General features: G+C 38.0%; 1 protein-coding gene and 1 pseudogene across 1 annotated transcript; both read left to right on the top strand.

Moving 5' to 3' along the window:
* The first annotated feature begins 202 nt into the window (after positions 1-202).
* On the top strand, positions 203-1141 carry LOC131405388 (olfactory receptor 4F6-like). Its single transcript, XM_058540439.1, has one exon. The coding sequence runs from the start codon at positions 203-205 to the stop codon at positions 1139-1141; it is 939 nt and encodes a 312-aa protein (XP_058396422.1).
* An 11544-nt stretch (positions 1142-12685) lies between these two features.
* Positions 12686-13595, top strand: LOC131405556 (olfactory receptor 4F15-like; annotated as a pseudogene).
* Positions 13596-27167: the final 13572 nt, after the last annotated feature.

Raw genomic sequence — 27167 nt, 5'->3', positions numbered from 1 at the left:
TTTGGCAATGACATACAACGGAGGAATATATATATACATAGCTTTGTGATTGAAATGGTCTCCAACGGCATATATCAGCCTTTGCCTAGTTTTCTGAGAAGTATTGAATTTACCAAGATTCAGATCAGTGCCATTTCTTTGAATTCAGTTTCTCCTTACTCTCTCTTTCAGGTAGCATGAGAGCTCTCAGTGCTAAGAGGCAATGGATGAAGCCAATCACTCTGTGGTGTCTGAGTTTGTGTTCGTGGGACTCTCCAACTCATGGGAGATCCAGCTTCTCCTCTTCCTCTTTTCCTCTGTGTTCTATGTGGCAAGCCTGATGGGAAACCTCCTCATTGTTCTAACTGTGACCTTTGACCCACGTTTACGGACCCCCATGTACTTCCTGCTGGCCAACCTTTCGATCATTGACTTGATGTTTTGCTCCTCCACAGTTCCCAGGATGCTTTATGATCTTTTCAGAAAGTGCAAAACCATCTCTTTTTGGGGCTGTGTAGTTCAGATGTTCTTTACTCACGCAGTTGGGGGCACTGAGATGGTGCTGCTCATCGCCATGGCCTTAGACAGATACGTTGCCATATGTAAGCCTCTCCACTACCTGACCATCATGAGCCCACAAAGGTGCATTATATTTTTAGTCATTTCCTGGATTATTGGTCTTATTCATTCAGTGACTCAATTGGTTTTTGTTGTAGACTTGCCTTTCTGTGGCCCTAATGAATTTGACAGCTTTTTCTGTGCTCTTCCTCAATTTATTGATCTTGCTTGCATAGAGACATACGCATTGGAATTCATGGTTACTGCCAATAGTGGCTTGATTTCTGTGGCCTCCTTTTTAATTCTGATCATCTCTTACGTCTTTATTTTGGCGACTGTTCAGAAAAAATCTTCAGGTGGTATATCCAAAGTTCTCTCCACTCTGTCAGCTCATGTCACTGTGGTTGTTTTTTTCTTTGGGCCATTAATCTCTTTCTATGTGTGCCCGTTTCCCACATCACACTTAGATAAATTCTTTGCAATCTTTGATGCAGTTATCACTCCTTTTCTAAATCCAGTCATCTACACTTTTAGGAATAAAGAGATGAAGGTGGCAATGAGGAGACTATTTACCAAAGTTGTGAATTACGGTAAAATCTCTTAAATATACTGAGAAAGTATAAAAAGGCAAAGTATAGTAGAATTTCTGATGGATATGTACTAAACAAAGTTGTCAAATTTAACCAGAATGTCACTGTCTATTAGTAAGTGCTGTTTCCTATCCTTTTTTTCCCTCTCCTAATTGAATTGTGATGTCAATCTCTGGACTCTGCTTATGTAAGAGACTTGAGGACTAAAGGTCGTGGCTTTCTTAGCTCATCAGTAGTCTTACCTCTATATAGTGCCAAATAAAATTAATATAAATGTTGGAGAATCCCTTTTGAATGTCAGTATGTGGCTTATTGTCCATCATCTATGTTTCCCACGTTAAGTAAACTATCTTATTTTAAAAGTAAATATTGAATTTTACTTCATCTGATTTGTCTTACTAGACAGCTGATTTGTTTTCTATCTTTTTAGCTCCCTATCTGTTAGCTTCCCTCATTGTTTTATTGCTAATGTGTCTTTTTCAGGGTCTAGTAAGGAGACAGAAAACATACCCAGTTTTTTTTTTTTTTTTGCTGAGGAAGATTAGCCTTGAGCTAAATCTGTTGCCAATCCTCCTCTTTTTTTGTTGAGGAAGATTGGCCCTGGGCTAATATCTGTGCCCATCTTCCTCTACTTTATACGTAGGATACCTGCCACAGCATGGCTTGATAAGTGGTGCATATGTCTGTGCCCTGGAGCAGAACCTGTGAACCCCAGGCTGCCAAAGCAGAGTGTGGGAACTTAACCACTATGCCACTGGGCTGGCTCCCTATACCCAGTTTTTTGAACAGAGAAAATTTGACATAAAGAATTGTTAACTAGGTATAAAGTTGTTAACTAAGTGTAAAGTTGTTAACTAGTTTTTTGAAAAAGAATGGACTCTAAGATGTCACAGACATGGCATTTGTAGGAAGCAGCTTTCACCTCTAAGGATAGGAAATAAAGGGAAGCAGTTAGAATTATTACAACTTAAAAACAAAACAAAAAAATGATAAAAACTTTGGAGGTAGGACCTATGGATTTGAATCTCAAATATTTGAGGAGGGATGCTGCTTGGCTGGTGCTAGCGTCTCTGAGCTTAGAGGATGGCCTGTGGGGCAGGGACACAACCCCTGAGGAAGGGGGTGCTGCTGGCTAACACAGGTGTTCCTGAGGAGAGTGTGATGAGACGAGTTCCTCTAGTGCTGGAAAAACTGTAACTGGATTCAGCCCTCGCTTTGGAAAGTAATCAAGGTTGCTGAGGTGAGGTGCGTGGTTGGGTGAGGCTCACAGGTACGGTGAGCAGAGAGGAAGCCCACAAGCAGCAAACAGGAAGGAGCAGATAAGTCCCTTTTTCCTCCTCCAGACTTCCAATCTCCCTCTAGTGCCCTCTAGTGGCAGAGCTGACAAAAAAAGAAGGTAGTTTGCAAAACCTCAGCTCTTACATCATACAGGGTGTAGACAAGTACTTTAGACCTGAAAGATAATATAGCACATGTAGTTACATAGCTTATACAGCACATGTAGTTACTTAGAAAATTATTAAAATTCAATTAGGATCATACAGTTTTGGAATGTTAAAGTAAATTATAAATCATCTCATAGAGTTTCCCCATTTTAGAAAGTCTCGGGTACTGGAAAATTAACTACTTAGCTCATGATCATAAAACAAATACATAGAAGATCCAGATTTAGAATATAGGTTGACAGACTCCTGGTCCTTTGCTGTCTTCTGTCATTTTAGATCTTATTTGCTCATTTGCTGAGTCTCATATCTCCTTTAGACTGTTAATTTTTCACTGACACACACCATTATATTATGCATCTTGTATCTTGAACGTCCATTTGTCAAATAGCAGAGTTTCAATAAATGTTCATGAATGATTTTCACTTAATAAATCTATTCAGTCCTAGTTTACATTTCTTTTTCTTTTACGTATGTTTTTTCTTAAAGAAAGCTTTTATTTTGGAATAATTTTAGATTTACAGAGAAGTTGCAAAGATAGTCCAGAGAGTTCCTATATACTCCTCACCCAGTTTTAATTTCAGTTTCCTCTAATGTTGTCATCTTGTGTTTCCTTTTTCACATTTATCAAAACTGAGACATCAATACTGGTGAATAACTATTAACTAAACACAAGACTTTATTCAGATTTTAGTAATTTTTCCATTAATGTCCTTTTTCTGTTTCAGAGTGCAATCCAGGATACCACGTTACATTTAGTTATCATGTCTCCTTAGTCTCCTCTGGTTTGTGAGTTTCTAAATCTTACCTTGTTTGTCATGGCTGGGACAGCTTTGAGGAGTATTGGTCAGGTATTTTGTAGAATGTCCCTCAATTTGGGTTTGTCTGAAGTTTTTCCTTATAATTAGACTGAGGTTCTGGGCTTTTGTAAAGAATACCACAGAGGTGAAGTGGCTTTTTTTTTTTATTAACTCATATCAGGATGTTCTTAATATTCACATGTCATCACTAGTGATGTTAAACTTGCTCAGTTGGTTTATGATCTGATCCTAATATAAGAGAAGTGACTTATTGGATGTTACTTCTGCCATTTGCATTCTTTCTTCCTACTTGAGTTGTCAATCCCTTACCTCAAGTTTTGTAAGGACTTGATGATGGTTAATCATGATTTTTGTATATGTAACATATATTTCTTAGGGTGTCTAAACAAGAGGTTATTTCAACCCCATCCCACCTTGGTTGGACTACAAAGGCAAGCTGTGTAGATGATTGTTTATGGTCCTCTTTCCTTGCTCCTTCTTTGATTCAGCTACTTTTTTCCTTCTATCCATAGGAAACTCTTGACCTCTCTCTTTTTGAGTTTCTGGATCTTATGTCTTTAGAATTGATGTTTGTATCTCAAACCTCTATCAACACTTAGTTTTCCTCAGCATTTCTCATTGGAGTGTCTCTGGTAGTGTAATAGCCTTAGCCAACTCCTAGTGCCCCCACATTTTCTCAAGGCTCTCTAGTCTAATTTGACTTGGGTAGGCATTTGAATATTTTGTCATGAATCTTTGACACATAACTGTTACCACAGCAACACAAATGAATTAATGACTCCTCTCTGTAACCTCAACCTGGGGTTCAGGACAGTACAGATGAAAATTGTCTCCCCCCGTTCCGCTGGATATTATGTCTAGTGCTGGAATTCACTCCTCATTTAGATCAGCCATTTGTTTTATTTGTATTATTTTTTCTGTGCCACAAAAGAGTGATTAATAAAATAATAATTACTAGTTCAAAAGTCAGTGCTTCTTAAAGCATCAAGATGCACGATCATGGGCGTTGCAGATCATCAGGGAGACACATATTAGGGTGTTCATTGTAGTGTTGCTTTTACTACAGGGAAGGATTCAAAATATGAAATAACTGTATGGTATAGGCACTGACCCATCAGAACAGATGCTTGCCACGGAGTTGGAGCAGGGTCCTGGAGATCCCTGCTTTTCCAGGCGTTAACATTTAGCAGCTGATTCCTAAGGAATTCTGGGGAAAGAACTTGGGTGGCAGGTGCAACCCCAAGGGACTTGTGATAGTGGCTATATTCTAACCAGTGCGCACATAGTTTAGAATTTTAACATCCAGTTTTATCACTCGGCAGTGTTCCAGCTGAATATTAACATTATTGGGATGTGGGGGCTGGAGAAGTCAGAGGCACGGTCATCTAGTACGTGTACAATCATGTGTAGTGGCTCTAAAAAACTTGGAGATAATCTGGGTTTCTGTCATTAGGTGATTAGACGTGCAAAAAGTAGTGCATACCCACCATGGATTACTATGCAGCATTTGGAAATAATAGACTAGAGGTACACATAGCAGCATGGGCTAAGTAAAAAAAAAAAAAAGAATTGGAATTATATGTATAACAATATTTTATATGTATATGCATATAAACAGTATACATGTTTATGTGGACACATACAACACCAGGATACATTTTAAAAACACTAGAATGGTTGTCTCTGAGGGAAAGGGACTGGAAATGGAGACTGGAGATTAAAGAGAATAAACAGTAAGCAAGAGAGTGTTCCTTTGTAAACCATTGCTGATAAAGTACCATGGACTGAAGAATATGATCACCTCAATCTTCTGCACCTGAGACTAAAAAAGACAGAAGGAAACAAGTCCTGTTACTTCCTCTCAATATTTTGAAGTGAACCTCCTTATTCGTATTATTCCTACCTGCAAATGACAGGCACAGTAAGAGACAGTGGAATTATTTCAATGACTGGTTTGTTTTGTTAAGTTGAACAAATAAATATTAGGCCACTTTGATTGCAAAAAAGTGTGCAAGTTGTTTTGGAAGAAACAAATACAAGTTAGACAAAGCCTGTATCTTCAGAGAACCTATTATAATGTGGTAGATTTATTATTTATAAAAGTCACATTATGAGCTATTTTAAAATTAATTTTTGGAGTTTATTCTTTCACTTGCTTGGTTTATTTGTGTATAGTGCAAAATGATATTATAAGGCTGTTCCATATAATTTGTATGAATGTCTTGGAAAGTGAATATTATCAAATTACCCAGGGGTGCTTTCATTCATCATGATAGAGTTTAAATTGGCAAAAAAAAAAATGACAGATATTGATGTTCTTAAAGATTCCAGTGTCATTCCTCCCTCCTGTAATTCATTATCAACATTTTCCCTGTTGCTTTGATCACAACAAATATATTTTTAGGAGACGATTTCCTTGACTAATTGACTTTAGTTTTGCAGTCCCAGGTCACTATAGCATTATTTGGTCACTATCCTTCAGTGCAGTTAATTAGCTGCTTTTTGTATTTATAGAAACATTTTATATACCTCTGTGTCCTTGAGAAAATAGTTTGTGAATAGTTGTAAGGGAAGGATGGGGTAAGTTGACAATAGGAGGAAGATATTAAACTAGATAAACTTCAGCAACAAGGAAAACACAGATAACAGTTTGCTTTGTGCGTATATCAATTAAGCTTTGCCCTGGAGGCAGGAAGAAACAAGTGGTGGTGGTGAGATGACCAGCACACGGGAGAATAAATGTCAGTGGTTGTGGATGTGGAGAACAAGCATTATTCTTAATTTTTAATTAAGACTTGGAAATGACTTGGAGATCCAAAGGTGCAACTGAAGATACGCTGCAGAGTCTGGAGTCTACACTGTGGTCAGGACTAGGAGACGGGTTGAGTTGTTAACTGCACCTAGGGATTTTTAGGGAAATTTATTAGCACTGAAAGTAAAGACAAATATGTATGTTGTCTTCATAACAAGCTACTTGTCTGCTTTGCTTCTACCTTTAGAGAAGTAAGATATAAAGAGGAGAAAGCACATTAGGTACTAGTGATAAGCGACATTTTAAAAAATAAAATCCCAATATCATAGGATTAAGGTGGAAAAAGGATGACTGAAAACTTGCTTAGAAGAACAATATGTAGGGATTGTGGGGAGAGAAGGAGAATCCCCCTCTGCCCTTTCCCTTAAGGTTATTATGGCTGGCCAAATAATCAACAAGACGGGTTAGCAGGAGAAAATAATACCGAGTTTAATAACACGTATACGTGGGAGAAACTCAGAAATGAGCAACTCGTCCCTCTGTCTAAGCTGCTTGCTTAAGTCTTGTAGCTAAAGGTGAGGAAGATCTTGGGGGTGGGTAGTGGTCTGGGACTTCAGAGGGCAAGAAGAAAATTCTTTTCAGGGTCATCTATAGATAATGTGGTCAGGGAGAGATAGAGTTTTTTTGATAAAAGAGGCTTGGTGCCCCTTCCATTGTAACATCTGTTTTACATTATCATTACAGCCATCATGATAGAAGATCTGTTCCAGGAAGGAGCCACCATGTCAAATTCTTTAGGCAGTTAGTGGGGGAGGTCAAATGTCCCTCAGAGAAAACAATCAAGGTAAAGAGATATATTTCAGGGTGGCCAATCTTGATCTCCCACAGGATTGAACTTACCTTAAACTAAAGTAATGTAGTATCAGTTAAAATTAGGTGAAGAAGAATGTAGAGAAAATGTAAGAAACTAAATGTATAAAGTTTAACAACCAACAATCAATTCTCCCATTTTTGTTTATATTTTTTAAAAATGTATTAGAATTTTTTTCTAGGTCACTACAGTGAGATGTTTTGTGGTGAAATGGGGGTGGTAGACAGAGTGACAAAGATAAAGGGATAGAAGACGGGCCTGTGAGGAAAGGCTAAAGGAATGGAGGTGATTAAAAGTAGAGTGTACAGATGATGAGTAATATTTATTTGCTTTTGCCAAATTCAAGGATATTAAACATTTATCTGAGACAGTTGCTGACAACATTTTTATATTCACAGAGAAATAAGTAAGTGGACTTTGGCTTTCTTTTTGTAAAGAAGAACCTTTGGACCATTATGTTAATAAAAAGGAGGAAACTAAGGAAGAAAATGAACCTTTGAACTTTGTAAACTGCGGAAGACCTGACACGTCCTGGATGGAGAAACAAAAGAAAGGAACTGGGTCAGAACATATTTTTAGATCTCTTCCACTGAGTTATTTTATTGTTAGGAATAATGAACATCTTTTTTTTTTTTCCCCCAAATTTTAAAATGTAAAAGTACCGGGAATCTATTCTAAAAGGTTGCCCAATTCTAATTCCATGTAGATCAAGATGTTTAAATTATGATTCCATCAAATACTACAGACTCTGAATTTGTCACATATTATAATCGTTTAAGTAGTCTAAATAAATGATGGCTATGATTCATGTCAATAGTTGTGTGAGTATTAGCTAGACCAGAACAAAGAACTCAACAGTGGAATATCTTCTGATGGCAATGGTCTTAGGAGAGCAGCACTCTTTCCATGGAGGGTTGGGGATGCCTCAAAGTGACCAGGCACCCAGAACCTAGCATCTCCCTTTGGAAGCCATTCAGAGACTATAACTCAGAGCCCTTAGATGGATAGTCAAGAAATATGAAGACTTAAGAGAGGAGCTGGGTAAGTTTCCAGATCTGCTGATATTTGCCATTTGTATTACTTTGTCTTCTTTGCTGTTGAATGGATTGTAAAGTAAGTACATTTTGTCTTTGACCACATTTCTCCTTTTCTCAGCTTTAGCTCTCATTCATGAGGTCTGCCCCTCTCCTGCTGAGCTCATCTGCTCTTTACCTGTCTTCTGCAGCAACCTATCCAAGCTAATCCTTCTTGGGTAATGAATCAGGTTTACAATGGATCACTTATTTTTTCATTGTCAAAATTGTAATTTCTTGCATGCATAAGATCTCAGCTAAGGAAGCCGTCTGGTAACTTATTTGTTTGTTTGTAATAGCTAATGGAGTATCCTTCCCTTATCAATGTAAGTAAAACTAGGGAGTGCAGTATGTTAGCCTAAAAGAAGGCCACTCTAATGCTGGGTGCTAGTAGGAAATAATTTTGGGCACTGGGGCTTTTAAGACTGCACATCTGAACAAGCTCCCAGGCTGCCATTTCTTCTCCTTCATCATTGTTTTCCATCTAACTGACCATCTTGGTCTCCCGCTGCATTCAACAATCTGATTTTGCTTTGCCTTCATTTTTCTTATCTTTCTATTAATTTTCTTTCTGATTTAAATGTGTACTTAATTTCTCTTCTAAAAAAATGTCCTTCTTGCCCTCTGGCTAGACCCTGCCTTTATGTAAACTTTACACAGAATATCATATATATATTTTTTCTGAATCACTCAATGAATCTTGTTCTGGTTTTGCTAAGTCTATTTCTTGTAAATTCATTAACTCAAGTTTACCATCATTTCTTTTGCTATTCTCATCTGTTATTTTTTACTACTCAAACTTCTATTTGGAGGAAGCACCACTTATATTTTCACTTCATAGTACATTCTCATTGTTATTCCTACTTCATAGAAGCCTTAAAAAACTTTTGGTTAGAAGCATTTTTTCCCTTAGTGATCAGAAAGAATTCTTTTTGCCTTATTTTTGTGCTCACTCCCATAGAAATTTTGATTAGTTAGTTCATAGTTCATGACATGGAGGTTTGGTTATAAGTCATAAAATGGTTTATACAACTCTTACTTAAAATTGTTCTGACAACCTTAGAGTCCTATTTTGTATATGTTCAATTTCTTATTTCATTACTTTGTTCCACATAATTGATATCCATTATTTTTTCCTCTTTATATTATCTCTAAGGCTTAGCAGACTACTACGCACTTTACAGATGATTCATAAATATAAGTTGAATGAATAAGTGAATAAGCCAAGGAATCCGCTAAACATTATTTTGAGCTGCTTTTCAGTCAGCACAAAGAATTATGATACATGAAACTTGCTCCAAGTGTTTTATAATATATTTGGGGAGAAAAAACCCATGCATGCTTATTAGAAAGCCACTGAAAAATTAGTGTGATAGAAATTATAGATGTAAAACTTCAGATAAAGGAAGAAATCAGAATACTGAAAAGAGAATTCCTGAAGGTGGAAATTGAACCAGAATCAAGCAGAGTGTTTGACACTCCCCGGGGATTTGATAACTATAACATTTCTTCAAGTGTTCTTATCTTTTCTGGAGAAGGAGGATCCATATGTAACAAACCCAAATTGCATTTTCTGTCATGAATACGAACTCTACAAAGGCAGGAATTCTTGTCAATGCTCTATCCCCAATGCCAGGAATGATGCCTGGCATTCTGGGCACTCAAAACTGTTTATTGAATTAATGAACAAAAACCATTCAGAGAACCACTCAGGAGTCAATTGTATACCTACTTCTCCAAGAACATATCGGGTGGCTGATTATCATAGGTTCTCTGTCATCCGTGAACATTAGTTGTTCAGACTTGGTCCTCAATGCAGTTGGAGTCAGAAGACACTTACAGATAGTTTCAGGGGAAAAGTCAGCCCTACCCATCCTTCCTCCTTCAATATCTCTTCCATCTTTCTGGCCGGCTATCTGAGATGCCTTCTGTCAGATTCATTGCTTAGTTTTAAGATTTTTCTTTTTCTCATAAAATATTTGTTCATATGCAGGAAAGTTGTGGTTTACAGAGTAACGGCCCCCAAAGATGTCCATGTCTTAATCTCTGGACCTGTGAATATGTTACCTTACATGGCAAAAGGGACTTTGCAGATGTGACTAAGAATTTTGAGTTGGGAAAATAAGCCTGGATTATCTGTGTGAATCCACTATAATCACAAGGGTCCTTAAAAGAGGAAGACAGGAAGGTCAGAGTCAGAGATACGTGATGACAGAGGCAGAGTTTGGAGTGATGTACTTTGAAGAAGCAGGAAGGGGTCATGAACCAAAGGATCCAGGCAACCTTGGAAAAGGCAAGGAAACGGATGCATTCCTAGAAGGAATGCAACTCTGCTGATGCTTTAATTTTAGCTCGGAAGACACATTTTGGCCTTCTCATCTCCAGAACTGTGAGATAACACATTTGTGTTTTTTTAAGCCACTAAATTTCTGGTAATTTGTTACAGCAGAAATAGGAAACTAATACAAAGTCTATTTAATGCAAAGAACTTTCAACGGGAGTCAAGGGCTCTTGATCCTGGTATAAACTCTCCCACCAGTTACATTTGTGATGATGAGCAAGTCACCTCCTATATCTCTTTCTATGCACATTATTTCACTGAAAAACTATAGGTATTGTACTAAGTCAGGAACACCCCATTAAACAGTGGACCTCTGATGGTTTATCGCTGGCAATTTTTTAATCTCTGAAGAACTGTAATTTTCTCTTTACCTCCTCATGCTGGAATCTGACTACTGTCCCTTAGTTCTTTTTCTGGACTTTGTAACTCAATTATCGCTGTCTCTCAATTACAGACACAGACACTGTCTGGCTCTGTTCACCCAGTATTTTATTTCTGTCACTCTTTTAGCCATTCCAAACTTATTTTGATAAAAAAAAAGAGACTGCTTTTATGTGGCAGAGTTCTTATCTTTGGGGATCCAGTGAGTATGTGTGTGTGTGTATATATATACATACATATATATACTAGAGGTGGACATTATTTGTCTCAGCTTATCACATATTTTATGTTAGAAATTGAAATTTTTTTTGGGGAAGTGAGCATCATTCATAAAATAAAATGTTTTTTGCATTTTGAAACATATCAAAGGCCTTTTATTGATTAAATTAATAATTGATACCCCATATTTCTTCTGATGACTGAATTTTGTCGCACAAAGTTTACATTGTGTAGTTCTGCAACTGCGGGAATGAGGCGTGGGATCCTCTGCTAACTCCTGATTGGCAACACAAAACATACTATCAATATGAACTTTACTGAATTATGATATACTCTCTTGACTCCAGGGTCATTCTTCAGCCCAATTAATTTCTTCCTTCATTCAACAGGTGTGAAGCACTCATTAAACTACTGGTTGTGTTAGTGACTATTGGTGATTGTGATGGATGTAGGGGCTACTCAACTCATATGAACTGGACATGATTCCTGTACCCAAGAAGGTACATTTTAATTGAAGAGATGGAAATTGATATAACCATGAAAGGCAGAGTGAAATAAATGCCAACAGTGCGGAGAGAGTATGGAGATCTGGACAGGTTTGGAAGATTTCACAAATGAGGGAACATTTGAGCTGGGATGTTGAGAATTGGATTTTGTGAATCAGACAATAGAATGACAGAAATTTTGAAAATTGAAAGAAAGAAAATGTTTAAAGTCTAATTGAGCAATATGAATAACAGAACAGAGACTTTGAAAACAGTATACTGTGCATGAGGAATTGTTAGGTGCCTCATATGAATGGCTGAAATCATATCTATTCATAAGAAATCATAGTCAAAAGTGTTTAAAGATGACCTTTTATGTTACTGAAGGTGAAAACACTGGGCAGGAGGAAATGGGAAATATCTATGTAAGAGTAAAAGAAAGCAGAAGGGAAACAGGTCCAGAGATAGAATTAATTTAGTAGTAGTTTTTTTTTTAACTGAGGAAAATTCACCCTTAGCTAACATCTGTGCTAATCTTCCTCTATTTTGTATGTGGTCTGCCACGATGGCATGGCCACCAATGAGTGGTGTAGGTCCATGCCGGGGAACTGAACCCAAGCCACTGAATTGGAGAGTGCCAAACTTAGCCACTAGGCCACGGGGCTGGCACCTAGTAGCAGTAGTTTTGAAAACCATAGTGCCATATGGGAACCAGCTGACTCCTCTAAGTAGAAGTTAGATATGCATGTGATGAAAAATATTTGGCTGTGTGAGATGTTAATATGATTAATGTTTTCTCATGGACTCAAGGCCATCTTTCTTCTTTTTTTTTTTTTTGTGAGGAGATCAGCCCTGTGCTAACATCTGCTAATCTTCCTCTTTTTTTGCTGAGGAAGATTGGCCCTGGGCTAACATCTGTGCCTATCTTCCTCCACTTTATATGGGATGCCGCCACAGCATGGCTTGCCAAGCAGTGCGTCGGTGAGCGCCCAGGATCCGAACCGGTGAACCCCGGGCCACCGCCGCAGAGCACACGCACTTAACTGCTTGCGCCACCGGGCCAGGCCCTAGGCCTTCTTTCTTGAACACCAGTACTCGCCTAGGCAATTCTTTTTCATTTTCTTTGTCCTTTAGTAAAAATGAAAGCTGATTCTGATGTCTGAGGCAGTGGGTGGAAGGAATCACTCCATAGTATCAGAGTTTGGTTGCTGGGACTCGCCAATGCCTGGGAGATCCTGCTTCTCCTTTTCGATCTGCTTTGCAAGCATGATGGGAAACCTTGTCGTGTTCACTGTATCCCTGGATGCTCATCTGCACTCTCCCGTGTATTTCCTCCTGGTTAACCTCTCAGTCACTGATGTTATTTTGCTCAATCACAGCCCCTAAAATAACTTGTGATATTTTCAAGAAGCACAAAGCCATCTCCTTTTGCGGCTATATTACCCAGACCTTCTTGATTCACGCTGTTGGGGGCACTGAGATGGTGCTGCTCGTAGGCATGGCCTTCGACAGATATGTGGCCGTATGTAAGCCTCTCCACTACCTGACCATCATGAGTCCAAGAATGTGTCTATACATTTTTGTCACTTCCTGGATCATTGGCCTTGTCCATTCATTGGTTCAATTAGCTTTTGTGGTAGATTTGTCTTTTTGTGGCCCTAACATATTGGACAGTTTTTACTGTGACCTTCCCCGGCGCCTCAGACTTTCCTGCACAAACACCCAAGAACTGGAGTTCATGGTCACTGTCAATAGTGGGCTCATTTCTGTGGGCTCCTTTGTTTTGCTGGTCATTTCCTACATCTTCATTCTGTCCACTGTTTGGAAACATTCTTCTGGTGGTTCATCCAAGGCCCTCTCCACTTTGTCAGCTCACATCACTGTGGTGGTTTTGTTCTTCGGGCCACTGGTGTTTTTCTACACGTGGCCTTCTCCCACATTACACCTGGGTAAATATCTTGCTGTTTTTGATGTATTTATCACTCTTTTTCTGAATCCAGTCATCTACACATTCAGGAACAAAGAAATGAAAGTGGCAATGAGGAGATTGTGTTGTCTTGTGCACTACAGGAAGATTTCATAAATGGATGGCTGTGAAGATATGGAACTATAGATTCTCCCTCATGCTGGTTGTAGAAAAGACATTATGCAATTTCAGAGAAATACTCAAGACTTAAGCCCTGTTACATGCCTAGAAATCTACTCTCTATTAAAATATGGTGTCTATTTCACCATTAACTTAGAAGTGATGTTATTCTTTGACACTCTGTACATCAAAGTATTAAAACCAAATCATATGTCCTTTGCAACCTACATAGTCTAGGAGAGGGCCATGTAATTGAGCAAATAATAATATTTTATCTTTTTTTTTTCTTGGTGAGAAAGATCAGCCCTGAACTAACATCTGTTGCCAATCCTCCTCCTTTTTTTTTCCCCAAAGCCCCAGTAGATAGTTGTATGTCATAGTTGCTCATCCTTCTAGTTGCTCTATGTGGGATGCCGCCTCAGCACGGCCAGACAAGCAGTGTGTCGGCACACCTGGGATCTGAACCTGGGCTGCCAGTAGTGGAGCACGTGCACTTAACTGCTAAGCCATGGGGCTGGCCGCAATATTTTATCTTTTCCTATATGGACAGATCATTCTGTTGATAGACAAACTATGCACTCATATTATCATTCATCTACTTATTACCTTACTATCTTGATTTTAATTCTCTTTGTTCCTACTCTGTTTGCTTCTTATTTCCCCAGTTTTTACATATTTTGCCTTCTTATCTGGTGCTTCTATCTGGCAGTCTGCGAAATTGTTAGTCCTACGTTAGAATTTTTTTTTTTTTGCGAGGAAGACCAGCCCTGAGCTAACATCCGATGCCAATCCTACTCTTTTTTGCAGAGGAAGACTGACCCTGGGCTAACACTTGTGCCCATCTTCCTCTACTTTACATGGGATGCTGCCACAGCATGGCTTAACAAGCGGTGCGTTGGTGTGCGCAGGGGATCCAAACCGGCAAACCCCCGGCTGCCGCAGCGGATCTCGCGCACTTAACCGCTTGCGTCACCGGGCCAGCCCCAGAATTTTATAATTTAAAGCCGAGATGTATACCCAACATCATTTGTTTTAGTCCCTTCAGTTGCACATGCTAAAACCCGGGAATTGAGGGGTGACTGTAATTTGCCTGAGGGCACATAGCCAGAAATCAGCAGAGAGAGTCAGGCTCCAGAAACCACGCTTCTGGTTGCTAGGTCAGTGCCCTTTCATTTTCAAATCAATTTTGTATTTGAATTTCTGCTCATATTCCTCTCTTTCAGATTTTTCCTGTAGGTCTGTTTGAAGAGAGAGGTTTACACTCCTCATTTGTGTTCCTTCTTCCTAGTAAATTGTCATTAGCATTCAGCACTTTTTGTTTTATCATTTATAAATCTTCTCCTAATTTCTACCACTACCATACATTTCCTTGTTCAGGTCCTATCAAAGCCAAACTTTAAATCGTTGCTTTAATCATGAAAAAATGTTTAAAATTCATTATTAAACAGCATTCTTTTATCTACAGTGGTATTCAGGGAGATCTTTGATTAAACTGTATTTTGTATGGCTGAAATCCCCCAAAATACTTACAATTAATGATGTTCTTTCTTTTGTGGGAAACAAATGTGATTGGTGAATTGTGTACTCTGCTTAAGTCACCTCTCCTAGAAAGAAAAATTTAAAATATTTCAGCAAATAATAAATGAAATATTTATAAAATATCTGTGAAGTTCCTCTTTTTCCAGAAATCTTGCAGCCTGTTATTTAACATGGTTACTAAGGAACAGAAAGGGATCTATTCATTGAAGTTTCCTTCATGAAGCAATGGATTGTCTCTCATCATTTGTGTCCTAGGGGAGGTAATAACTGATGTGATTCATGTAATGATTTTTACAGTCTAGGCATTGTTCTAAGTCCTTTACCTTCAACCTTATGAAGCAGATACTCTCATTATCCTTATTTTACAGAGGAGGGATCTGAGGCACAGAGATGTTAAATATCCTCAAGGTCTGTTAGATAGTTAGCCTGGACACAAAGTCTTGCTGTTTGGGTCCCCTCCCTGCACTATAATGTCTCTCTGGTAATAAAAGATATCAGAATAACTCCTTTACTTGAAAACAATCCCTATTGGTGGGCCTTCCACTGGTGACCCCATCACCTCCAAAAGCCAGAATTTATAGAATTAATGAATTTACAAATATTTATTGTGTATAAAAACCTACCAGGTATTTTGTTCTAGGCACTCACTACTATTAAGGACGTTGAAACGCCACAATTCCGCTGATAGGTAGAGGAAGTAGTCTAGAGGCTTAAGAACATATCTGAGTGGATCTATTATGTGTAATCTACCTGGATAACCCCTAATTGTATGCTTCTGGGAGGAGCTCGGGGACATGGCATCACCAAGGCTGCTTTAATAAAAATGCCAGGAGGAACGACTGTGCAACAGCTCAGTAAGAATACATGGCAATGATTCTCCCAGTACTTTTTCCAAAAGTGCCAGTGACCATGTATTTGCGTAGTTATACACCAGGAAAAAAAGGAATATCACGACATTTTGAAGACTGTTGGACCAGGGTCTCAGTTGATATATACACCTAGATTCCTCAAGGGTCGTCATGGTCCTTTGTTTGAATGGAGTAGTGTGGGAGTTAGGTAGGTATACATGAAGTCCTGGTCTAGGTCTGGTGCATAGTGGGTTCACCGAATGACAACCCCCCAGTCATCATTACACCATTTCCTGAATGTATAATTTGAATGGGTATATTGGGTAGTTGGTACAACTCCCAGTGTTTGTCCTAGCTTTGTGGGTTACAGCTACTGAAGAGGGGTAGATACTGAAGCAGTCCATCCCCAGGCCAAGATAGCATTTCAAAAAGTTTATTACGTTCTTTAGAGGTAGGTGGCTAAAAGATACCCAAAGGTACAGAAACAGTGATCCCCAACATATCTCCATTTAGTTCACCACTGTGGCCCCTATAAAAGCCAGACAGATTCTGCAGAATGACAGTGGACTATTGTAAACTCAACCTAGTATTAGCCTTAATTGAGGCTGCTGTACCAAAGGTGGTATCTTTGCCAGAGCAGATTAATATAGGCTTGGGTATATGATATGTTATCATTGATCTTATAAATTTTCTTTTCCATTTCTATCAGAAAGGAGAAACAGAAACAGTTAGCATTTGCATGGAATGGAGAACAATATACATTTGCAGTTTTGTTCTTTGTTGTAATATAGTCTGAAGAGATCTGGACCATCTGAATATCTTATAGATCATAATAATTATCTATTATATTAATGACATCACACTATCAAACCACACGAGGAAGAAATGGTAAGTACATTGGATGCTTTGGTAATATACATGTGCTCTCAAGGGAGGGAATAAATTCTATGAAGAATAAGGAAATTGCCACATCATTAAAATTTTAGGAGTTCATGAAATAGATCAAAGACTTAAATGTAAGACTTGAAACCATAAAACTCCTAGAAGAAAACAGAAAAAGCTCCTTGACATTGGTCTTGGGAATGATTTCTTGGATAACACACCAAGAACACAGGTAACAAAATACGCTATTCACAGGAATATGCTATTCCTTCTGCATAGCAAAAGAAACAATCAATAAATTGAAAAGGCAATCCACAGAATGGGAGGGTTTTTTTTGTATACCATATAGCTGATAAAGGGTTGTATCCAAAAGATATAAGGAACTCACACAATTCAATAGCCAAAAAGCAATTATTCCAATTAAAAAGTAGGCAAAGGATCTGAACAGACATTTTTCCAAAGAAGATGTACAAATGGCCAATAGGCATATGAAAAGCTGCTCAACTTCAGTAATCATCTGGGAAATGCAAATCAAAACCACAATGAGATATCATTTCACACCTGTTAGAATGACCATTATCAAAAGGACAAGAGAACGAATGCTAGTGAGGATATGGAGAAAAGAGAACCCTTGTGTTGGTGGGAATGTAAACTGGTACAGCCACTATGGAAAACAGTATGGAGGTTCTTCAAAAAATTAAAACTAGAACTACCATATGATCCAGCAATCCCATTTCTGGGTATATATTTGAATGAAATGAGATCAGTATCTTGAAGAGTGACCTGCACATCCGTCTTCATTGCAGCATTATTCACAGTAGCTAAGATATGGAAACAATGTTAATGTCCTACAACATTAACAACATTATGGATAAAGAAAATAATGTGTATATATATACACACAATGGAATATTATTCAGCAATAGAAAAGAAAATCCTGCCATATACGACAACTTGGATAAGCCTGGAGTGTATTATGCCAAGTGAAATAAGCCAGACAGAGAAAGACAACTACTGTATGGTAGTCCTTTTATGTGGCATCTAAGGGAAAAAAAGCTAATTTTGGCTGGGGGGAGGGAACAATGAGGAAATGTAGGTCAAAATGTACAAACTTTCAGTCATAAGAAAAAGTTCAGAGGATCTAATGTACAGTGTGGTGACTATAGTTAATAATATGGTTATTGTGTACTTGAAAGATGCTGAAAGTAGATCTTAAGCAGCCTCACCACACACACGTACACACACACACACTTACACACAAAAGAGTTAATTCTTTGAGGTGATGGATGTGTTAATTTTCTTTATCTTGGTAATCATTTCACAATATCAAATCATCACGTTGTACACTTCAAGTATATACAATTGTATTTGTCAATTATTCCTCAATAAAATTGGAAAAATTTTTATGAGTTCAATATTTTGGAGCATGCCAGGGCATCCTCTTCAAAGTAAAGGGAAAACTATTGCATCTTGCTTCTCCTATCACTAATAAGGAAGCACAGTGTCTGGTAGATTTCTCCTGTTTCTGGAGGAAACATATTTTATACCAGGAATACCTCTCTAGCCCATGTATTAGAAGAAATGAAAGCCTGTCAACTTTGAGTGGGGTGCAGATCTGAAACAGATGTTTTTGCAGCAGTTCCAGAATGTGCAAATAGCCCTTCTACATGAACCATTTTACCTGGAATACCTTATGGTATTAGAAAAATTGGTAGTGAGAAGGGAAAAGATGTGAAGTTTACAGCAAGCACCACCAATTGGATAATCACAATACAAACTTTTAGGTTCTGGATCAACCATATTCTTAGGATTACAGAGTAATTAGTATACAGACATGGGATGCCACAAAACATCACATCATACTGTGGAACCACATTAAAGAAAAGGAGGTGTGGAAGTTGGCACATGACCTTGGATCTACTGGTCCTATCACATACTGTACCTCCCAGAATCTGCTGGTCTAATAGACCAATGGGATAGCTTACTGCAGGTGCAACTGAAGCAACAGCTTGGAGATAATATTTTGAGATATATATGTAAAATATATATTGTTGATGCTGTGTCCCCATTAGGTAGCATGCATGGGTCCAGGATCCAAGGTACAGTTGGGGAATTTGAGCTTCCCATCCCTGAAACTCTGGGCACTATGAAGTCCTGATTTCAATAACAAGAGAAAACATTTCCACCAGAGACACAACAAGAGTTCCATTAAGTTTTGGTCTATGACTATTGCCCAGGAAATTCAGGCTTCTTGCACCAAAAGCAAATAGAGAAGAGGAGGAATTACCACCCTGGCAGGGGTAATTGATCATTAGGAAGAAATAAGGCTGCTGTTATGCAGTGAGAGTAGGGAAGATGCAGTTTGGCACCAGTTGATCCACATGGGTGACTTTGAGAACACCCTTAACCAATTTTGGTGGTAAATGGACAAATGCAACAGCCATGGCTTAAGAAGAACATAGTAAACAGGGAATTGGAGTGCTCATGATGAGGGTCTAGTTCACCTTTCAGCTGAGCCAACTGGGCCAGCAGAGTTGTCAACTAAGGAATCTAGACCATATGATAGAGGAGAGATATGAGTACTAGTTGTAGTATCACCACCCACTTCAGGGGCAGGTGCTGTAATTCATCCTGTTAACTTTCTTCTTCTAAGACGCCCACAGGATAAGAAGTTTGCCAAAGTTCTTAAGAAGCTACTTCTAGAACTCAAATGAATCAAGGAGATGCAAGTAGCTTGGGGATGATTGTCACATATGTTATGTCTGTCACCAATATCCCCCTCTTCAGGACAGAAAGATTTATTCGGGACAGAAAGATTTATCCCCTAGCTGTCGGGAGTGTTGCTGTCTGACACTTCTCATTAATCTGCCCTTTTGGGAATGCCTGTGGCTAAAAAGAGCTGAAATACACAAGGCCATACACACTGTCTGTGTTAGTTTGTATCCAATGGTTGGTTATCAGTCCACTTGGGACAGTTCTGGAAACCCATTCCAGGTTCAGAGCTCCCTGCAAGTTTGGCTGAGGCCTTGTTGTAACTGTACTGTCACTTAACTTCCTCTTCTACATCCTGCTTAATTTCCTACCTCCAAACAGAATTGATCCTGATAGTGCTCCCTAACAAGCTTCCTGTGTGCTGATCTTTATCACAGAATCTGCTTCTCTGGGAGCCCAAACTTTGACACAATTTTCCTGATCTTTCTCATATTATTGTCAGAGAGGATACTTGAAGGTTTTGGTATCATATGGGATACTATGTTTGTCCATTACTCTAATGACGTCATGTTAATTAGACCTAATGAGCTAGAAGTAGTAAGACACACGTGTGCAGGATGATGAGATGAATCCATGAGAATTTCAGGGACGTTCCACATCAGTGACATCTCCAAGTGGTTTGGAACATTGAAGGTATCTCTTCAAAAGTTTCTGCATCTTGCAATACCCACCAGAGAAAGAGGAACAATACTTGGTGAATTTCTATATATTTTGGAGGCAACATATACCATAGTTGAGTATGTTGCTTCAATCTTTTTATTGAGTAATTCATAAGGCTGCCAGTTTTGAATTGTGACTGGAGCAAAAAAAGGCTCTGTAGACAGTCTGGAAACCAAAAGTAACCTATAAGAGCAGGAGGCTCAGACTCGGATGGTCTCCTCCCCTTTCACTACATGTCTCTCTTTGGACGTTGGAAATTCTCTATGACCAATTAATGGTGACAGAGAAAACACAACCTGGTTTATGAAGAGATATGCATGTTATGCTGGCATCAGCTATAAGCAATTGCCTTGAAGGATAGTGGTGAAGGAAAACCCTCCTAATGGGAAGAACCTAGGGAATACCTTTAGTTGTACACTTCCCTTGGAAAGAAGGAGGACTTGTGGTGCAAATCTTACTTATTTGTGGGCAGGCCTAATGATTCGTTTGGTTGTTCAGGGCCTAAGAAAGAATAAGCTTATAAAATTATTGGCACGGGGTTCTGGGGAGAAGTATGTAGCTGGACTTCTCAGAAAAGCACAGAGAATGACGGTATTCCTGTCTGTGTAAAAGCCTATTAGAGGTTATTCACCGTGCAGGAACAAGATGACCTGCCCCTGAGGATGTCAGTCAGCCTCTTTCACTCACTGTCCTAGAACTGCTTAATTGGCACTAAAAGTGGCCATAGCAGCATAGTTGATGTCTTTGCATAAAATGAGCAACGTGAATTTCCTCTCTCTAAGGCTCATCTGCCTATTACCACTGCTGACTGCTCAAGCTGCCAACACAAAAGTAAATGATCAGCACCCTGTATAGTACCACATCTCACCCTACTCTGAGAGGCGTAGCTGTCTTATCTTGTGGCAGGTGGAATAGAGTTAAACCTTTATTTTTTATTTATTTTTTCTCCCCAAAGCTCCAGTTCATAGCTGTGTATCATAGTTGTAGAGTTGCAGCTCTTCTATATGGGACACCACCTCAGCATGGCTTGATGAGTGGTGAGTATGTCCACGCCCAGGATCCGAACTGGCAAACCCTGGGCTGCCAAAGAGGAGTGCGCAAAATTAACCGCTGCACCACTGGGCTGGCCCTGAGTTAAACCTTTATTTTATGGAGTAGGGAGATATTTATCTTCATAGAGATATTTATCTCTACTTCTATTGATCTCTATTTCTCTATCTCTAATCTCTCTTCACAGGATAAATATTATATATATATAAATATATCTGATAAATGTATATTTTATATATAAATATATTATAAAATATTATAAATACATAAAACATGTAAATATATATTATATAAATATATAAAATACACATATTTATAATATATATGTAATATATGTCATAATGTAGAATATACTTACATAACATAAATTATCTACCGATATGTCTATTTTGAGTACTGCTTTGTCTTTCCCACCCATAGTACTGCTGCCAGCACTATAATTTATTGATTCACAGAATAAATTTACTGCCTTATCTGTTGCTATGGTGTCACATACAATATTTCATCTGGACATATTCTTATAGGAAGTGAAGTGTGACCATGGGCTTACACCCATAGCATTCACTGGACTTACTTGTGTTCCAACACCTGGAAACAATTGGCTTGATAGAGTAGTGGAATGGCCTAGAGAATGCTCAGCTTTTGTGCTAACTGCGAAGTGAACACTTCGCAAGTTTACGATGCTGTCAATTTGATGCGGTACCTATCTTAAACCAGTGGCCAATATATATATTGCTATCTGTCTTAAAACTGGAATATATGAACCCAAGGTGGAAAAAGTCACTCTAAAAATAAGACCAAAGAATTTACTGGGGAAATTTATGCTTCCTATTCTTGTGGACTTTGGTTTAGTGGGTTCAGAGGTACTAGGGCCCCAGGAAAGAATCTTTCCAAAGGGAACACTGCTGAGACTAGCCTTTGACTCCTTTGGGCCCCTCATGTCACTGAACTAGTAGAGAGAAAAGGACCTGCCTCTGACATTTGTGGGGACTGAGGGAAGAGTAAAAACGGAAGTCCATAAGCTATATGTTGAAATATTTGAAAGTTACAAATCAAGGTAACAAAGTATTGAGTTCAGTATGTTCTTTCCATCTATGTTGATAAATATGTATATGCTAACTATATATACATATCTATACCAAATCCTGGAAAGCCAAGTTTGTGTACTTGGGGGAAATTTGGAAAGAAATTCTTGGGTTTTGGGGACCACAGCCTCATCTAGAAGGATGGGTATAGGCTCCAGATAAAAATATCTCTTTGGTTCCTTGAAATCTTCACACCATGGTGAAGGGCATGACTGGGAAGGGGCCAATTTAAGGTCTTCTGTAAGGTAGGGACTAGGGCAGGGGATTCTCTTATTTGGGTCTAAGAATGGTACTGCTTGTCAGGTTGACAGATCTCAGTTACCAGGGGTAAATTTGTTTCCTGTTTCATATTGGCTACAAGGAGTATTAAGTCCAGAACTCAGGGGCTTTATTGGAGTACTTCTTAGAACTCCTTTGCCCAAATAATTCCCATCAATGGAAAATGGTGATATCTCATTAAACAAAGGATTATCTTGAGTGCCAGCCCGGTGGTGTAGTGGTTAAGTTCGCACACTCTGCTTTGGCAGCCTGGGTTCCCAGGTTCGGATCCTGGGCACGGACCTGCACACTGCTCATCAAGCCATGTTGTGCTGGCATCCCACATACCAAATAGAGGAGGATTGGCAACAGATGTTATCTCAGGGCCAGTCTTCCTCACCAAAAACAAAATAAATAAAAAAATAAAGGATCATCTCAGCACTGATCACCTATAGGAATGAAGTTTTGTTCATCCCACCAGCTAGAGTACCCTGTCCAGCCTAGGTACTGATGGAAGACAAGAAGGAATGAGAGAAACTCTATTATCAAAATAGGCCTCATGACCAGCTATACAAATGTGGCTTTTGATAGCTATGTTTTATATTAATTATCTTTTTCTTCCCCCCTTTTCCCTTCCATTATTCATACGAAGTACACTGGTGGAGGCTAATGCTTTGGGTTTAGATCACCTTGCAATGATATAATAGCTAATTATTCTTCTATGATGCTCAATTTCTTCTATTCTTATATTGTCTTTCCTGCTTTGTCCCCTGGATAAAAGACAAGAGTGGATGCAGAGGGTAAAAATATAGCTTCCACTTGCCCCTCCGATTCCACTCAACATTTTCCAGCTTTTATTGTGTTTATTGTGCTTTTATTAAGCTCTTTGCCAGTTACCTAATTTGGGTGTGCCATTTTTTGTCCTGGCAGGAACCTGACTGATACAAGTATACAAAATCGAAAGTCAAAATCCTTATTTTCTCACCTAACAATCCCGCTGTCCTGAAGTACTTATTGAAAAAAGTTTATTATTTATTTGTTCAAATATGTATACATATTTATAAAGTAGTCCTCCTTTGTGTGCAGTTTCACTTTCCATGGTTTCAGTTACCCGCTGTCAACCATGGTCTGAAAATACTAGTTGGAAAATTCCAGAAATAAACAATTCATAAGTTTTAAATTGTGTGCTGTTCTGAGTAGCATGATGTATTCTCTGCCATCCTGCTCCATCTTGCCTGGAAGGTGAATCATCTCTTTGTCCAGCGTGTCCACATTGTATATGCCGCCTACCTGTTTAGTCACTTAGTAGCCGTCTATTGACCGTTATGGTATAGCAATGCTTGTGTTCAAGTAACCCTTATTTTACTTAATAATGGCCCCAAAGTACAAGAGTGGTGATGCTGGCAATTTGGATATGTCAAAGAGAAGCCATAAAGCGCCTCCTTTAAGTGAAAAGGTGAAAGCTCTTGACTTAATAAGGAAAGAAAAAAATATTGTATGCTGAGGTTGCTAAGATCTACAGTAACTTTTGTTACAATATATTGTTATAATTGTGCCATTTTATTATTAGTTATTGTTGTTAATCTCTTACTGTGACTAATTTATAAATTAAACTTCATTACAGGTATGTATGGAAAAAACGTAGTGTATATAGGGTTCAGTACTACCCGCAGTTTCAAGAATTCACTGGGGGTCTTGGAATGTATCCCCGGCAGATAAAGGTGGGACTACTGAACGCACAGCAACATACTATACATGCTATTTTGCTACCCAGAGTTTCATTCAACAGTGTGCTATGGTTGTCTTTAACTATATAGAGTTTGAACTTGATTTTCAATGGCTTCAGAGAATTTGACCATATGGATGTATCATAATTTATTTAATTTATTGTCAGTTGACATATGTTTCAGTTGTTTCATTCACTTTTAAGCTCTATCCGTTGGAATAAGCTTCATTATAGCTAAATCTTTGTATACATCCATAATTACTCAATACATGATTGCATAAAAATGAAGTCTTGTGTACATTCGTCTACTATTTAAACTAGACTAAAAAATTAAACACATTGGATTTTTTGGAGATGATCAAGATGTTTATAGTTAATCTTTTGAGTTACTATTTACCTATTTTCAGAAATTAATTCTAATGTGTAATTACCAATATTTATAAAATTTCCAACAAAGTAGCACAAAGATATTAAACAAAAATATTCCACTCTTGTGTTTGTCTTCCTCTCCAGTGTATTATTATGAGTTTTTAGATCCTTTGTTTGCTCTGGTCAAACCAATAGTTCTCTAGGGGCAAAGTCCCCTGATCCATGAGCTTCTTCTCAACTGCCATGTTTTTGAAGTATCACTTGGTCACTGTTTTCTAGAGCTTTAACTGGCTTTATTTCTTCTTATGGCAAGATTTTATATACCACTTTCTGTTGGAGAAGACGGGAAAATCTCAGACTCTCTGAAGAAGCTGTTCCCTTTATACAGGTAAAAGGGAAGGACGGAAATAAATTTAACAATGCAAAGAGTGGCTTGCATTTCAGACATGATTTTGTGGTTAGAATTGCTATGAATATGAGTCATATCCTCAAGTACATGAGTGTTATCCTAAAACAAATTAGATAGATAAGGAACTGAATAGAACAGAAGAATAATTGTGAAAAAGTTTATTGACATATTGGAAAAGGTTAACTTGGCTTTTAGCTATAATTACATTGTGCCTAGGGTAATGTGAAAGACATTAGAAAAAGTCAAATGGCTTTGGAATATTTTGGATTCAGCATAGGTTGCAATTAATTACTCTGTTCCCAATGCTGATTAAGTGAAAGATTCTTACCATCTGCCACTTGACACACAGGCAAGAAAAATGATGATACCTGAAAATATTAAAAAAAGGGTAATTTTATTTTTATCTCCATCAGCTTTTCAAAAGAGATGAGTATAAACTGATCATCTTCTGTAAAAAGGGAAGCAAATTAGGCACTTATCAAATTTACAAGATGGAAAAGGATTTCATAGACATCCCAATAGAAAAAAAAGACATGGAGACCAAAAAATCCAAAGCTGAATCAATAATTTCCAGTGTAATGTCATTTTAAAATATGATGTGGAAAAATAAAAAAATAAAACATAAAACTACCAGGAGCTTGAACTAGTTTTCCCGGTCTCTTATGTGGTTTACAGTTAGAGCGTTTTAGAGTAATTTTATTTCTAAGCTGTAAGTAGAATGAAGAAAGGCTTAGAGAAGGCTGACAAAGGATTTTTTTTTTAGATGGAAGGGAGTAAGTGATCCTAAGAGGAAATATAAAAGGTATGGAATTTGTTGAATGCTGTGAACAGATAGCTAAGGGGTGACTTAATTTGTTGCACTTTTGTACATAAAAGGTCATTTGAAAAGGGCATGTAACTTTTTATATTTCCTACAGGTATAAAAAGTAAAAGTAGAAGTGGTCTTAAATTAGAGGAGGCAGAATTTTACTTGGGTGTAAAGAAGTTTTTGTGACAATTTGCAATAAAAAAATGCAGAAAGTTTGAACTGTGTGTTAAACTCACAATATTTTTAAATTGATGAGGACATTTATATGGGCAATGATTTAGATTAGTACCTTGCTCAAATCTCACGGCTGTCTGTAGATCCCTTTCAACTTGTTGATTCTATTATTTGGAACTTCAGTTACCAGTATTACCTTCATCTATAAAGGAGTGATTGTCTGGGAATCTGTTTGGAGGATTAATCAATTCTATATGGATCAAGAGAAAGGATTAATCACAACAGACGGCAAAGAGTCAGGCCTTGTTTTTCACATCATGGATATTTAATTAGTTAAAATACTGTATGATCTCACTCATTAAGTAGTAGATAATAACAACAACAAACAAACACGTAGGGACAGAGATTGGATTGGTGGTTACCAGAGGGGAAGGGTGGAGGGAGGAGGGCGAAAGGGATAATTCGGCACATGTGTGTGGTGATGGATTGTAATTAGTATTTGGGTGGTGAACATGATGTAATCTATGCAGAAATAGAAGTATAATGATGTACACATGAAATTTATACGTTATAAACCAATGTTACTGCAATAAACAAAAAATTAAAAAAAAATAAAAAATTCTGGGTATAATTAGTACATTTAAGAAAAGTTATTTCAAAGCATAGCCAATCTATAAGAGAAGATGATTTCAGGACACCATCATTCAGGAGTTTTTCCCTACGGGTATTTGATGACTTTTAAGTGAATAAACATCATATCCTTGTGCGTCCATTTAGAAACTTCTCTCTGACTTTTCTTGTGGACTAAGATTTGAATCCTGACTCTGTCTCAAGTGACTTTAACACTGTGATGACCCAAAGTTTTCACGTTTCTATATTCCCTGATATTTGAATGGGTATGTTCTTATCCTTTTAGTACATCTACGTTCCATGTTTATATCTTGTTCTGCTTTAAACTCGCTTTTCCTAAAATTCCCAATTCTTACCTA

The sequence above is a fragment of the Diceros bicornis genome, chromosome 5 (genome assembly GCF_020826845.1).
Source record: "Diceros bicornis minor isolate mBicDic1 chromosome 5, mDicBic1.mat.cur, whole genome shotgun sequence".
Lineage (NCBI taxonomy): Eukaryota > Metazoa > Chordata > Mammalia > Perissodactyla > Rhinocerotidae > Diceros > Diceros bicornis.
Note: the sequence above shows the minus strand (reverse complement) of the source record. Positions and strands in the feature narration are given on the sequence as shown.

Coding starts and splice junctions, on each gene's coding strand:
- LOC131405388 (XM_058540439.1), top strand. CDS start 203: ATGGATGAAGCCAATCACTCTGTGGTGTCTGAGTTTGTGTTCGTGGGA.